The sequence below is a fragment of the Megascapheus bottae genome, chromosome 24 (genome assembly GCF_031878675.1).
Source record: "Megascapheus bottae isolate mThoBot1 chromosome 24, mThoBot2.hap1, whole genome shotgun sequence".
Taxonomy (NCBI): domain Eukaryota; kingdom Metazoa; phylum Chordata; class Mammalia; order Rodentia; family Geomyidae; genus Megascapheus; species Megascapheus bottae.
The window spans coordinates 8,843,905-8,857,055 of record NC_143532.1 but is presented as its reverse complement, the minus strand read 5'-3'; the positions used below and the strand labels follow the sequence as shown (position 1 = coordinate 8,857,055).

Sequence of the window (13,151 nt, the reverse complement as noted above, 5' to 3'; positions counted from 1 at the left end):
CCATAAGCGGGGTGTGGGCGCTGACTGGGTTTACCAGCTATTTGGGGTCCCCATCATGCAAGCTACACAGTACCTGTGTTTCAGGCATTCCTCCTGTATTCCTGTTAAAGGAAACCTGATGTGTCTCAGGGGAAATTAACTAAAAATTAAATAAGCTAATTGAGAATCATGTGGGGAAAGTTACACGAGATAGACTTCAGCGTAATGTTTTAAAACTTCGATGGAACTATTCAGAAGTATGCAAAAAGCACCTCCAAACCTGCAGCAACAAATCTCCCAGTCTTCTTTTCTGTCTGCCATTTCTATCCCTCGAAGACAAACAGCTGTTCATTTTTCTTGTGCATGTGCAAGCATATATGAAGATAAATTTTAATTTGTCTCTTATATACAAAGGTCATATCTTTTGCACCTTGTCCTGAATTTTGCATTCCCTCTACCACTTATTAATGCACATCAGAATTTTCCATGCCAGTGCACTTGTCCTTGTGATTTTCTCACAGTCAAGTACTATTCCACTGTGTGGTATGCTGTAACTATCTCATCAGTCTTTTCTTGTGGTTGCTTGGGTTTTGTACAATGATCTGCTTTCACAAATGATGATGTAATTTTCTGACACACACGTGTGTTATTTTGCATATATGTGGGTGGACTTAGAGGATAAATTCCTTAAATTGGAAATACGGGGTGGAAGGCAAATATTTTTTTTTGTCGGTTTTGGGGCTTGAACTCTGGGCCTGGGTGCTGTCCCTGAGCTCTTCAACTACCACTTGAGCCACAGTGTCACTTCCTGTTTTCTGGTGGTTAATTGGAGATAAGAGTCCAATGGACTTTTTTGTGCCCAGGCTGGCTTTGAACTGTGATCCTCAGATCTCAGCCTTCTCAGTAGCTAGAATTACAGGTGTGAGCCACCAGCGCCTGGCACGATATCTTGATAGTTATGATCAGTGGTGCCTTCTTTCGTCTGATGGTAAGGAAGGAAAGTAAACCACACAAGGCATAGGTTGAGCCGCCTCTTCGGCTTTTATAGATGTCTGGTCATAAGCCTTATGTTTACCTACTTTGAGCTCTTTTTTTTAATTAATAAAATGTGCCCTTGAGCTGGGAGTTTGGCCCAAGTGGTAGAGTGCTTGCCTAGCATGCAATCGATACCACATGCATAGAATAAAAGCCAGAAGTGGTGCTGAGGCTCAAGTGGTAGAGCTCTAGCCTTGAGAAAGTCCAAGGACAGTGCTCAGGCCCTGAGCTCAAGCCCAGGACTTGTAAAAAAAAAAATGTGGCCTGGGCTAACTCAGTGATAAAACATTTGCCTACCATATGCAAGGCCCTGTGTTTGAACCCCAGTGCCACAATACACATACATGCACATATGAACACATATACAGACAACCCCAAACAAAGTGGCATGAACAGTTGTGTGACATAAAATGAGTACATTTGTTTCCAGATCAGACACACAGCCCTGGCCTCCCTGGAGCCTTCTGGAACCTTCAGTGAGAGCCCAGGATTAAGCTTAGCTGTCAGGCCATATTTTCTCTCTCTCTCTCTCTCTCTCTCTCTCTCTCTCTCTCTCTCTCTCTCTCTCTCTCTCTCTCTCTTCCTCTCTTTTGCCAGTCCTGGGCCTGAGCACTATCTTTGGCCTTTCTCAATGCTAGAACTCTACCACTTGAGCCACAGCACCACTTCTGGCTTTTTCCTATGTATACTGTACCGAGGACTCAAACCCAGGTCTTCGTGCATGCTAGGCAAGCACTCTACCACTAGGCCAAACTCCAGGCTCCAGGCCATTTCTCTTAACTGGAAGATGTCTGCTTCCATCCCACTGTTGTGCCCCTACACCTCTGCTATGCTGTGCTGATTGATAGAATCTCTACAGGGCAAGCTACTGGGCAGACAATGTGATGGAATTTTCCTGTGGGAAAACCCTTGCTTTACCTTAAGTCCTTAGAACTCTGGTTCCTGGCATCATCCACAAATAGTGCTGTCTTGCATTTGTTGAGTCTTTACTTTTAGCCTCATGCAATGTAGAGCATTCGACGTGCCTGATTCCATTCACTTCTCAGAATTACCAGTATCTCCTGACCTCTCCCTCATCTGTACCCTTGTCCCATCAAATAGAACATCTTTGTGTTTGAGCTTCTAGTCTTGAATTCCCCCAGGCTTCCCTTTCTAGTATGCCTGGGGGACAGGAACCCAGTTTAGATTTCTTGTGACCCTGCACTTTTCATGTGTATCGAGAACGAACCCTCTTTCTGAAATGTGGACAACAGAATAAAGGGCGAGTTTGATTTTTCTGTGACTGGAAATGGAGTCGATGTGTAAGAAAGTCCCATTGGCAGCCAATCTCTTGAGGCCTCACATGCAAGGAGACATTCACAGACCTTTCTAGACCTCGCACAGGGCATCCCCATTTCTGCCTCTGTCTCTATCCTGCGACAGGGGAGCAGGGCAAATGGGGTGCCCAGGTTCTGGGTACCGAGTCTGTCTGCTTCTCTACCCCCTAGGCCCGGTGTTTCAGAACTCCGGTGATCAAGAACATGGCTGAGGAGAAGGAAGCAGACTCCTTTAAGATACTTAGGATTCACGACAGACGAGTGGAGAGGAGAAATCTGCGGGAAAGCTCTGCAATAGCTCCCCAGCCTCAGCGAGGACAGCCCCAGCTGGGCAGTGATTATGGGGGGCCTCCACTGCCCCCCACACAGCACGGCCCTGTGTATCAGGAACTGACCAATATAACGCAGGAACAGTGGAACCTCCAGACCAGGGACACATCTGGACTTCAGGCCATGTGGTTCTCAGAGGGAGAACCGAAGGACAAAACTGGCCCCAGGTAGGTCTCTGATGAATGGTGAGGTTCCCCGCCCCCACAAGTTGCCCTTGGGAGAGGGGGCTCCGGGCATGAAGCTTTTGCTTCATGCTGTCTCCTCCCTCTCTCCAATCTGTCAAAGCTTTCTACCAGAAGCCACGTTTGGTAAGTACTGGCTGTGACATGGGGGCAGAAAGGGGTGGTGGACCCAAGCCTGACCTCGGGTTGGGAACCCAGAATGGGGGGCCCTGGGTGGAGAGAACTGTCTTTTCCCTGTCTGTGAGTGGTAGGTATTGCTGTTTCTCTGCAGGCCAGCCCTATATGTCACCATCTCTCAGCAGAGACGTCTGGTCATTCCTCAGAACTATCGTAAGCACCTTCTTGGCTGTGTTCCCCCTCCCTCTGTCAGTTGAGAAGTGGGGGGTGTCTATACATGCTTACATAATTGAACCAGGCTGTCGGGCGTGGCCCACCATCCTGATAAGCTTGGCCTCCAGCATGGTGGGGTCGTGGTGTCACGGTGCTCTCTCTGGGGCATCCCGGACCAGGCTCTGGTCTGAGATCTGCTCTGATGTTCAGGAGTTTGGTGGCAGGAAGGAAGCCTGCCACCCTTTCACTGCCCCCTACGCTGTTCTCCCCTTAGCCCCCCGTCCCGGCTGAAGTGAAGGTCAGGAGAGCCCCAGGCGATTTCTGCAAGGTGGGCATGCTCCACCACGGGAAGAGGGTCAGCGCCATTGCTGTCAGCCGCGCCCCCCACCATGTGTACACGTGTGGCTCGGGCTACATCCGGGTGTGGGATGACAGCGCTCTGCACGCCTCGGACAGGGCCCCGCAGGCCCAGCTGGACTTTCAGGTGAGGGGCTGTGAGGCCCGGGGCTTTGCGGGGAGGCAGGGTGGGGGGAACACAGGTCCTCAGTCTTCAGTGCTGTGAGGGGCACAGCGCGCGTGTGCACTGTTGCTCCAGAACCGTCAGAACCGGGTCCTCACCTGCAAGCTCTTCCCCGACGAGCAGAGCCTCATCACCGGGGGCGTGGCCCAGACCCTGACCCTCTGGGACCTGGCGCCCACACCCCAAGTCAAGGCACAGCTGGCCTCAACAGGCCCCATTTGCTATTCCCTCGCCATCTCCTCGGATGCCCACATCTGTCTGGCTTGCTTCAAAGGATTTGTGGAGATCTGGGACGTGCAGAACCAAATCTTAATCAGGTATGGCCTGTCCTCTCTAGAATCATGTGAGGCACTGAGGGGAGCTGGTCTGCAAGGTGCCACTCTCCTCTCTTGGGTGCCACAAGGTGGGTCCACACCTGTCTGTGGACCTGTGAGTTGTTTTCCCACCAGGAAACATGAAGTCCCCGTCTACGGCTCCCGTTGTGTGGATATCACAGGCCACAAGTTCTGGACGGGCGGTGAAGACACCATCTTGTATTCCTGGGACCTGAGGAGTTACCAGAGGCTGCAGCAGCATCATTTAAGTAATGAGGTACCTGTCAGCTATGCCGGGGCCCTTGCAACCCCCCCCCCCCCCGCCCCACGAGGCTTTGGATGTGTAGATGTGCAGGGGCAGGGGCTGAGGTCAAGATTCAAGCATGTAAGGAGGGCCCTGGGAACATGGAATACTGACCTCAAACCATCTTCCAACCAGATCCTGTGCATAACCCATGACCCTGGTGAGGAATGGGTGTTAGCGGGCCTGAAAATGAGCGACATTGTAATCCTGCATGCTCACCGGGAGGAGAAGTTTAAGGCTGTGATCCAAAGATACACCCATCACCACAACCTCAAGTTTGCTTCCTGCGGTGAGCGATATACCAGGAGACTGCCGTAGACGTTTGGGGTGGGGGGTTCACTTTCATATTGTCTTCCTCTTATCTTCCTTTCTCTGTAATATAAGAGCTTCTTGTACTGCATGACAGAAGATTCATACAGACAGAAGGAAGAGTCACAAAGCCCTGTGTGGTGGTCCATTTCTTTCAGTGATACCCATGATCCTCGTCGTGGTGGGAGGGTTGCAGCAGATAAGGAGACTGGCTTAGGTTCTGATTCTCATAGACCAGGAAATTGAAGCAAAGAGTTGTCCTCTCTGTCCCCAGTCTAGTTGAGGGCAGACTGGAATGACAACACAGCTTCAAGTCTCTGGCCTTCTTGTCTATTCTTTCATTGCCAGGAACCTATTTTGTGTCCACACAAGATGAGTCAATCCATTGCATAGAAGCCCCAACTCTACAACGGTTGTTTCAGGTATGGGAAGGGAGGGCATGTGTACAAACTCGAAGCACTGGGTACTTGTGGCCCCTGATCCTACTGGGTGGATTTAAGAGGATCCACCACTGAGCTGGCATTGAATAGGGCAGGGGACGCTGGGTCCATGGGCTCCATCTTGAGCCCCAAGACTTGGCCTTGTTTGCAGACCAAGCCTTGGGTCTCTGGAAACCTTGAAACAGTTCTACCAGTTCTTGCCTCACCCCCTCTGCCCTTCTAGACAGAGGAGTCTTCAGACATTCTATGTTGTGATATTTCCTCGGACAACAAGTATCTGGTCACAGGCTCCAAGAATACTGCCACGGTTTACCAGCTCTTGTATTGAGGATCCTGGGCCATGGCGCAAAGAAGATCTCAGCTCAGGGTTCCAGAAAGTTTCAGTACTTCCTCCATCTCAGCCTTGATGACTGGTTATCCATCCCCTCCCTAAACTATCCATCCGCTTCCTAAACCTCCATTATGTGGCTTGTGGCTTTTCCTTTGTTGTTTTTCTACTACTGATTTCTAAGTTTGGATAGGGATGTTTTTGAAATATAATTGTAATGAATAAACTGGCAAAGTAAACACAAAATTAGCCTGGATTCATGTTCCTTTCTTTCAATGAACAAAAGGAAGTCCCTGTGCTGGCTGGGTGATGTTTCTGCTTAGCAAATGGTGAGAGTGTGAACTCCAGTCTCCCAGGGGCGGGAGAGAAGCTTAGATCAGATGTGGTTTACCTTGTAACCTTTTAGGAAGGATCAAGGAATTCTTGGAATTATAAGAAAACAAAACCAACAAACAGCAACAGAAAACAAGAACAAGTACCATCTTGAATCCATGGCTCAACCATGCGTCGATTCAGTCAGCCAGGAACTGGAAAGATTTGGAAAATCCTTTCCTGGCCCTGCAGTCTAGGAGACAACTCCTTCACAGATAGGACGGAAGCAGCGGAAGCCACGTCCTGTCTCCAGAGATGCCCCCTCCCCCACGGCAAGCTGTCCTTCTCCTTTACAGATCCTGAAGGGAGAAGCCCTGTGACTGACATTTCTTTTGGTCCCCCTTCTTTTCCCACAGTCCTACAGAGGGGAGTTCATACTTGGGTACCCACATGTAGGGAAGCATGGCGCCTCTTTTTTACCTCACTGCCCCTTGCGGGGTGACCTCCCATAGAGCACGGCAAGAGAAGCATGCCCTCTGTGAGACTCGAGCTCAGGGCCCTCCAGCGATCCGCCTGCCGTGCGGCCCGGGGCGCCTTCCATCCTCAAGACACCAGGCCACAGCACAAGCCGCCTGCAGAGAGGTGTGGAAGGGGCGTGGCCGGCGGGGACACGTGGGCAGGGGGGCGTGGCTCCACAAAAGTCCCGGATGCGGATGCGTGCTGGATGCCTGGCGCCCGGAAGGTACCGCCGTCGAGGCCAGTGCACCTCGAAAGCGGGGACCCGCTGCCTGCCGGGTCCCCAGCCCCGCTGGGGCCCGAGCCGGGGGAGACAGCGGGAGTCAGGTCCGGAAGGCCCCTAGGTGACTAGCAGGCAAGGGGAGGGGACAGGTGACGGTTCATTCAGACTTGCCCCTGTTTTTCTCTTTGTCTCGATAATTTTGCTTCCGTGGTGCACACAGGGACATCTCGTTTTGAAGGGTAGAAGAAGAGCCCTCAAACCCCTCGGAGCAGAGGCTCTGGGCTTATGTCTGTAACCCGACCTACTCTACCTGAGGATTATGAGGTGAGTCTCTTATTTCAAATTAAGCATCCGGAAGCCAGAAGTGGAGGCCTGGCTCAAGTGATAGGGAGCCAGTAGGAGTGAGAAGGCAGAAGGAGAGTATGGGGCTGTGAGTTCAAGTCCCAGTGTTGGCATGCCCATACCCACCCTCTGAGGAGGGGTTATCCTCATAACAGAAGAGCAATGCTGCTGGTCTCAATAAGTCGGTTTGATTTACCCTCAAATCACAGGGTGAGATGATGACCTCACACTTGCTAGCTTACTTACCCACTAAGCCCTTGTTTTCACAAAAGCAATAATATAATGCCTGGCAAGGCCTCCTCTCTTCAAGAATTAATTTAAAACCCCCCAGTGGGAACAGACTGAGACAGTTCTCACACTGATTCTATCATTGTTCCCTAAGCTTGGAGAGCACTTAACAAGTACCTAGCACATGCTGTGGCTTCAGGTGGTCCCCTGTGGGTGAGGCCTGCCTGCCTCCATTAGACCAGGACCTCTGAGGTCCAAGGACAGCATCTGTGCCAGCCCAGGACTTTCCACGTTCCCCTGGCTCAGGAGAATGAGGAAGATGAGGTTGAGTCAACCACTGCTTGACCTGAACAAGGCTTCTAAACCACCCAGTTGCAGTTCTGTGTCACAGTATGGTCCTTGTTCTGCTTTCTGTTACCTGTGGAGTCCCCTGGGGGTAGAGGAATCCATTACAGGGGCAGCTTAGCTAGTATGCCAGCCCTACAATCCCTCTCAGCCCTCACACCCTTTGCTTCTCATCTAACTCCTGTCCCCTGCACTGGGAAGGCTTGCCTTTCTGCACAGTTGAAGCCTGGAGAATGTGGTCTGTAGATCTGCTATAATTTGTGATATGTGTGTATACATGCTCCATGTACATATATACACACACATATATACATGTATGTATACATATATACACATACACAGTCTTGCTACACTTTGCATCTCAACAGAAGAGGAACAGTAGTAGTTGTGTTTTTGCATAATCTAAAGCATTGATATGTTGTTGGTATTCTGAAGGGCCAGTTTGTCTGGGTATAAAACCCCAGAGAAGTTTTCTCTAGTGCCCTCCTATTGATAAATATCACTGGCCCCCTTAGAGGCCACTCACCCCTTAGAAGGGGCTCCCCATTCGCAGCCTGGTTTCTGCTTCCTTAGCTTCCAAGCCCAGTGTCTGTTTCTGGTGTGGAGGCAGTGTGGGTTTTGAAGCCAGGCAGGTAGGGTACTGAACAGAGTGTGTGAGCTTGGCGCTGTAACCTCTCTGTGCTCCCTTTCTCCTCCATAAAGCAGGAGTAGTATAAGGGCTAAGTCATAGTAGGTGGTTGGTAACTAATACCATAAAAAAAAACAAACCCAAACCAAAATAAACTCTGATAAGAGCAATAAGGAAATGAAATTCTAAGAAATACGCAAAATCCATAAAAGGAAAATTTTGCTGCACTTCTGGGAGACAGAAACAGGCAAAGTGAGAAGATGGCCTCTGTTTCTGGATGTCACATTTTAATGTCTTTATAATACTAGTTTCCCACAAGTTAGTTTATAAATAATGTGCATTATAAATATACCAATATACAGGCACTAGTGGTTTATGCTTATAATTCTAACTCCTCAGGAGGCTGGGATCTGAGGATTGAGCTTTGCCAACCCTGGCCAAAAAAACCCATGAGACTCTTATCTCCAATAAACCAGCAAAATGCTGGAAGCAGAGGTGTGGCTCACGTGGTAGAATGCTAACTTTGAACAACAACAGAAAGTTACAGGAGAACTTGACACATCTGAGTTTAAACCCCAGTACTGGCACAAGAAAATAACAATCATTGTTTCATGGAGTTGATAAAACTAATATAGGAATGAAGCATGTTAGAGTAGCCAGGGAAAAACAGACAAAAGGAAGGAAGACTAGCTCTGTCTGACATCAAAATGAACTGTACAGAATATGAGAAAATGTGGATGGGCCACTGGGAAAATCTGAGCAAGGTCTGCAGATTTATTAGTGTGTAAATGGTAATTTTCTGTTTTTGATGATTATGTGATAATTGGATGTTGGAGAAAGTTGAGTAAAAAGTACATGGAGATGTTTTGCAAATCTGATCTTTAAAAGGAAGAAAATCAAAAAAGGGATAGAAATATGTCTTACTGTAGACACCTGATAAATATTTAACAAGTTACCTTGCTGTTTCCAGCATTCAGGTATAAATTCCCCTGAATTAGGTGACCTCTAATATTCATTCACTGATTATTTTCATAGTCAATAGGTTTCAGGGGAAGCAGTCCAAATAGATAAAAGCACGGTCTGTATTGCCAGGCAAGGAGCTGGGCTGTAGGTGACCAACTTTATAACTGTTTTTTTTTGTGTGTGCCAGTACTGGGGCTTGAACTTAGGGTCTGGGCACTGACCTTGGACTTTCTCAAGGCTAGTGACTACCACTTGAGCCACAAGCACCACTTCTGGCATTTTCTCTGTGTGTGGTACCTAGGAATCGAACCTGGAGCTTCATGAATGTTAGGCAGGCACTCTACCTCTAGGCTGCACTCCCAGCCCCTAACTGTATAACTTTTTTTTTTTTTCTGGCCAGTCTTGGGGCTTGAACTCAGGGTCTGGGCAGTGTCCTTAGACACTTTTTGCTCAAAGCTAGTGTTCTGCCACTTGAACCACAGCGCCACTTCCGGCTTTTTCTGTGTATGTGATACTGAGGAATCGAACCCAGAGCTTCGTGCATGCTAGGCCAACATGCTAGCCTATGCTAGCCCACTAGGCTGTGCTCCCAGCCCCTTTATAACTTTTTATGTCAAGAAATATATCTATGTTGTTAAACTTATTTTTAATTGAAAGATCCTATGGACAGACCTTTTTGTTTCAACAAAAGCCCTAACTTGCTCAATATATTAATGTTCCTCCCCCACCCCATACTAGTTACTGTAGGGATGAAAAATGAAACACAGTTCTGCCCTCAAAGACATTTAGGGGTCCTTGTGGGAGAGCCACACTGGGAGCTAGCTAGCAAGGGGCAGAGCATAGGGTAAGATAAGGTGAGAGGAACTCGGCCTGCACTCACTGGAGAGCGGGTGAGTCGTTGGCTGTTGGAATGTGGGCGATGTGGAAGATCTAAGAGGCAGTTGGTCCCTTCCAAGAAGAGAGGACCGTTGAGGGAGGAGGAGACAGTTGGAGAGGGCTGAGTCAAAGGATGAGCAATGTCACTGTGAATGGGACAGGAAAAGTGGGAGGGGATCCTGTTTTGGCAAAGAGGTAAGTTCTCCAGCTATTGTGCTTGGATCTGTGGAAGACACTGAGAAGATTCCTGCTCTCTGGGATTCCTCAGGAACTGGATCAGCAGATGAACTTGAACTTCTGGATAGGATCAATTTGGTGCCCTAATGATAGAACTAAGGGACAAGCTGGCTGAGGCACAGGCTAGAGTTCGAGGTTGGCTTGTCAGGTTTCAGGGGAAACACATTCACATGGATCTAGCTCTCTGACCTTTGGAAATGTTGGACAGAGAAGAAGATTCCAAACCAAATGAAATCCTTACATCTACCTAAGGATGAAGGATAGAGGAAAAAAGATATCCTGAGGGTCTTAGGCCAAGACAGAGCCCTGGGCACTGGAGGCCATAATAGAAGATGGCTACCTGAATCTGATCTGATTCCCTTTGGGCTCAGCTGTGGGCTATGTTCTTACATTTGCGTACCTTTAAATTAGAGAAATGCTGATGCCAAAACATTACTGCTAGATGAAATGCTGCTATATGTCAATGCTATGTAAAAAGTACTCAACCAATGCTGTCATTAATTAGGAACAAGAAGAGGCGGAAGAAACTGAAGGACCCACAGTGGTGGCGCACTGGATTTGAAGTAGGGCGGGGTTGTCGTGATGATGAGCAACCAGTTAGATGCCAGGTCTGTATCACGCCTTACATAGACAATTCTCCTTTTAAGCTTCGGAGGGAATTTCTCCTGTCATTTTCCCCTGTTTCGTATCACGCTCAAGCCCAGATGACTTAGCTGTTCTGATCTGGACCTTGGGTTTAAATGGCCTCCCTTAGAGATGATTACTTTGGAAGAATGCTTTCCAAAGGCCAAATGCTAGTGAATTTGAGATAAATAGCCCTGTTCCCATCTGGCCTTCTGTGTTCTCCCAGGGTGAGGCTTCCTTCCTCCTCTGAGCCATGTCTTTATACAAGGCTGGACCAACTCTAGCAGACTGGAATCCAGGGCCCAGATTTCCAGTTCCCTAGCTTGGCCATGTGGCTTCACCAAAGGACTCCAGTGAATCATCCCCTACCTGGCCCCAAAGTTTTACACCTGATTTTAGGACCGTGTTCATGTTCTGAGCCCCTACCCCATGCCAGCTTCATCTCCCATTGGAAACTGTGTTACGCTGCTCTCTCCCCCGTTCTACTATCCTTTATTCATCTTCTTCTTTAGGTCTCAAGTATGGCACTTCCTCTCATTCATCGCTGATATCTAACCCACTCGCCTGCTGTACAAGTTCAGCCTGCAGGAAGTTTTCTGGTCCTTTCCCCTTCTGTCTTTGCCTGGGTTTAGAGGACTTGTATATCATAACTTCAGGTGAGAGATTCTTTGGTTGACATCCTGTGTGCCTGCCCTGAGTCACAGGTGACCATAAAATCCTGAGCCAGAGGCCAAGGACAAGAGCTCCTGGCACCGTTTAATGTATAGTTCTGAGGTGCTGCAGGGTTACTGGACTTGAAGTCTGTGCCACCCCTTTACTCCATGGCCAGTGATGGTAAACAAATGGATTTTTTGTGTGTGGGCTGGTCCTGGGGCTTGAACTCAGGGACTGGGCACTGTCCCTGAGCTTTTGTGTTCAAAGCTAGGGCTCTCCCACTTGAATCACAGCTCCAGTTCAGAGATTTTGCTGTTGTTGTTGATGTTTTTATTTCATTTTTGGTGCTTCATTGGCGAGGAGTCTCACAGACTTCCTTACCCATTCTGGCTGAACATTTATAATCCTCCCAGGTTTCCAGATGAATGAATAATGCTGGTTGTCAGTGACTTAGGCTTGGAGATACAAAGATCCAGCCTAATGATTCTCTGTTCTAGTGGAATACTAGAATGAGTTTGGACCTCCTCCTCCTCCTCCTCCTCCTCCTCCTCCTCCTCCTCCTCCTCCTCCTCCTCCTCCCCCCCTTTCTCCATTTAGAAGCTAATGTTCCCCTGGGGGAGCTTGTAAAATGCCTGGTGTTAGGTTTGCACAGATTAGAAATTGTGGGCCTGAAATCCAAAGACCAATTAGTTGTTTTTAGGTGTCTCTGCTGCCCCCTTGTGACCACCTTGCACACTCACCATCCAATTTCAAACAATTTTAATCTCACCAGAGACAGGGATATCAGATCAAAAAAGAAATCCATGCCTCTGCCCCTGGCCATCTGGCTCCCCTGGGATCCCAAGGTCCACGCTACCTTGAAGGGAGCTCCTTCTTAGACTCAGTGTCCTGCGTTGTGGACCAGACAGAACTCCAGGTCTGCAGGTAAACCAATGGTCCAGAGACCATCGGCCCTGGGGGAGCAGCTCAGAGAACAAAGCCAGGGTCTGGACCCTCAACCTCAGCATCCACAGAGCCGGACAGGTGCACCTTCTGATGTTTGGGGAGATAAGTGTCTCACGGACTTTCCTGCCTCGGCTGGCTTTGAACTGCTGTCCTCGGATCTCAGCCTCCTGAGTTAGCTAGGATGACGAGCATGAGCCACCAGCACATGACTATTTTTTGTTAGGTTGTGTTGAACCTAGGACTAGCCGGGAACCCTGGTCACTCTTACCTGTGTCTCCCAGTGGGATCATAATTAGGACATATGTTACCATTCTTGTTTGTTGAGCTGGGATAGGGTGGAAGCATGGCATGAGGGGGCCTCCCCAACATTTTTGTGTGGGTTGGCCTTGAACCATGATCCTCCTCATAATCTGTCCTTTCCACATGCCCACCAGCTTCTCTTCTGTGGAAACCATGAGTGCATTCGTACTCTGGGCAGGGTTTTCTCAGTGGCCAGTGTTGCTGGTGATGCTAAGTGGGTCTAGACAGTCCCTGCCTCATCCCAGCCATTCGCCTCTTCCTCTCAGGATCTCCGCCCCCATGAAACAGTCAGGCTCCTCCTTCCCATTCTGTTCTAGGAAAGGCACCGGGGTCCAGCGGGCACCCCAATTAGGCCCAGATGAGGACAGTGTATTGCTGTTTCTGTTAGTCACCAAGTAGCTTGCCATGCTGGTTCTGGCTCTACAGCCATAGTGGGAGAGTAAGGGCTGCACCTCAGACCAAGACAGAGCTCATTTTGGGTAACGAGGGAGTACGGGAAGAACAGGGCCCTGGGGAGTTTCACTTTACACGCATGCTTTACTCATTTAGAAAAACCTGGGCTGAGCCGGGC

At 49.0% G+C, this 13,151-nt stretch overlaps 1 protein-coding gene across 2 annotated transcripts; it reads left to right on the top strand.

Moving 5' to 3' along the window:
• Positions 1–2,534: 2,534 nt before the first annotated feature.
• Tle7 (TLE family member 7) lies at positions 2,535–5,611 on the top strand. 2 transcript variants are annotated; one of them, XM_090357013.1, is made up of 8 exons: positions 2,535–2,827; positions 3,094–3,172; positions 3,447–3,656; positions 3,768–4,009; positions 4,142–4,283; positions 4,446–4,599; positions 4,968–5,041; positions 5,283–5,611. In XM_090357013.1, exons 1-8 carry the CDS (start codon positions 2,535–2,537, stop codon positions 5,385–5,387), a joined length of 1,299 nt encoding a protein of 432 aa, XP_090213139.1. In that variant the 3' UTR covers positions 5,388–5,611. The 2 variants fall into 2 exon arrangements, with proteins under 2 accessions (XP_090213139.1, XP_090213138.1); XM_090357012.1 differs by having other exon boundaries at positions 3,088–3,172.
• The last annotated feature ends 7,540 nt before the right edge of the window (positions 5,612–13,151 follow it).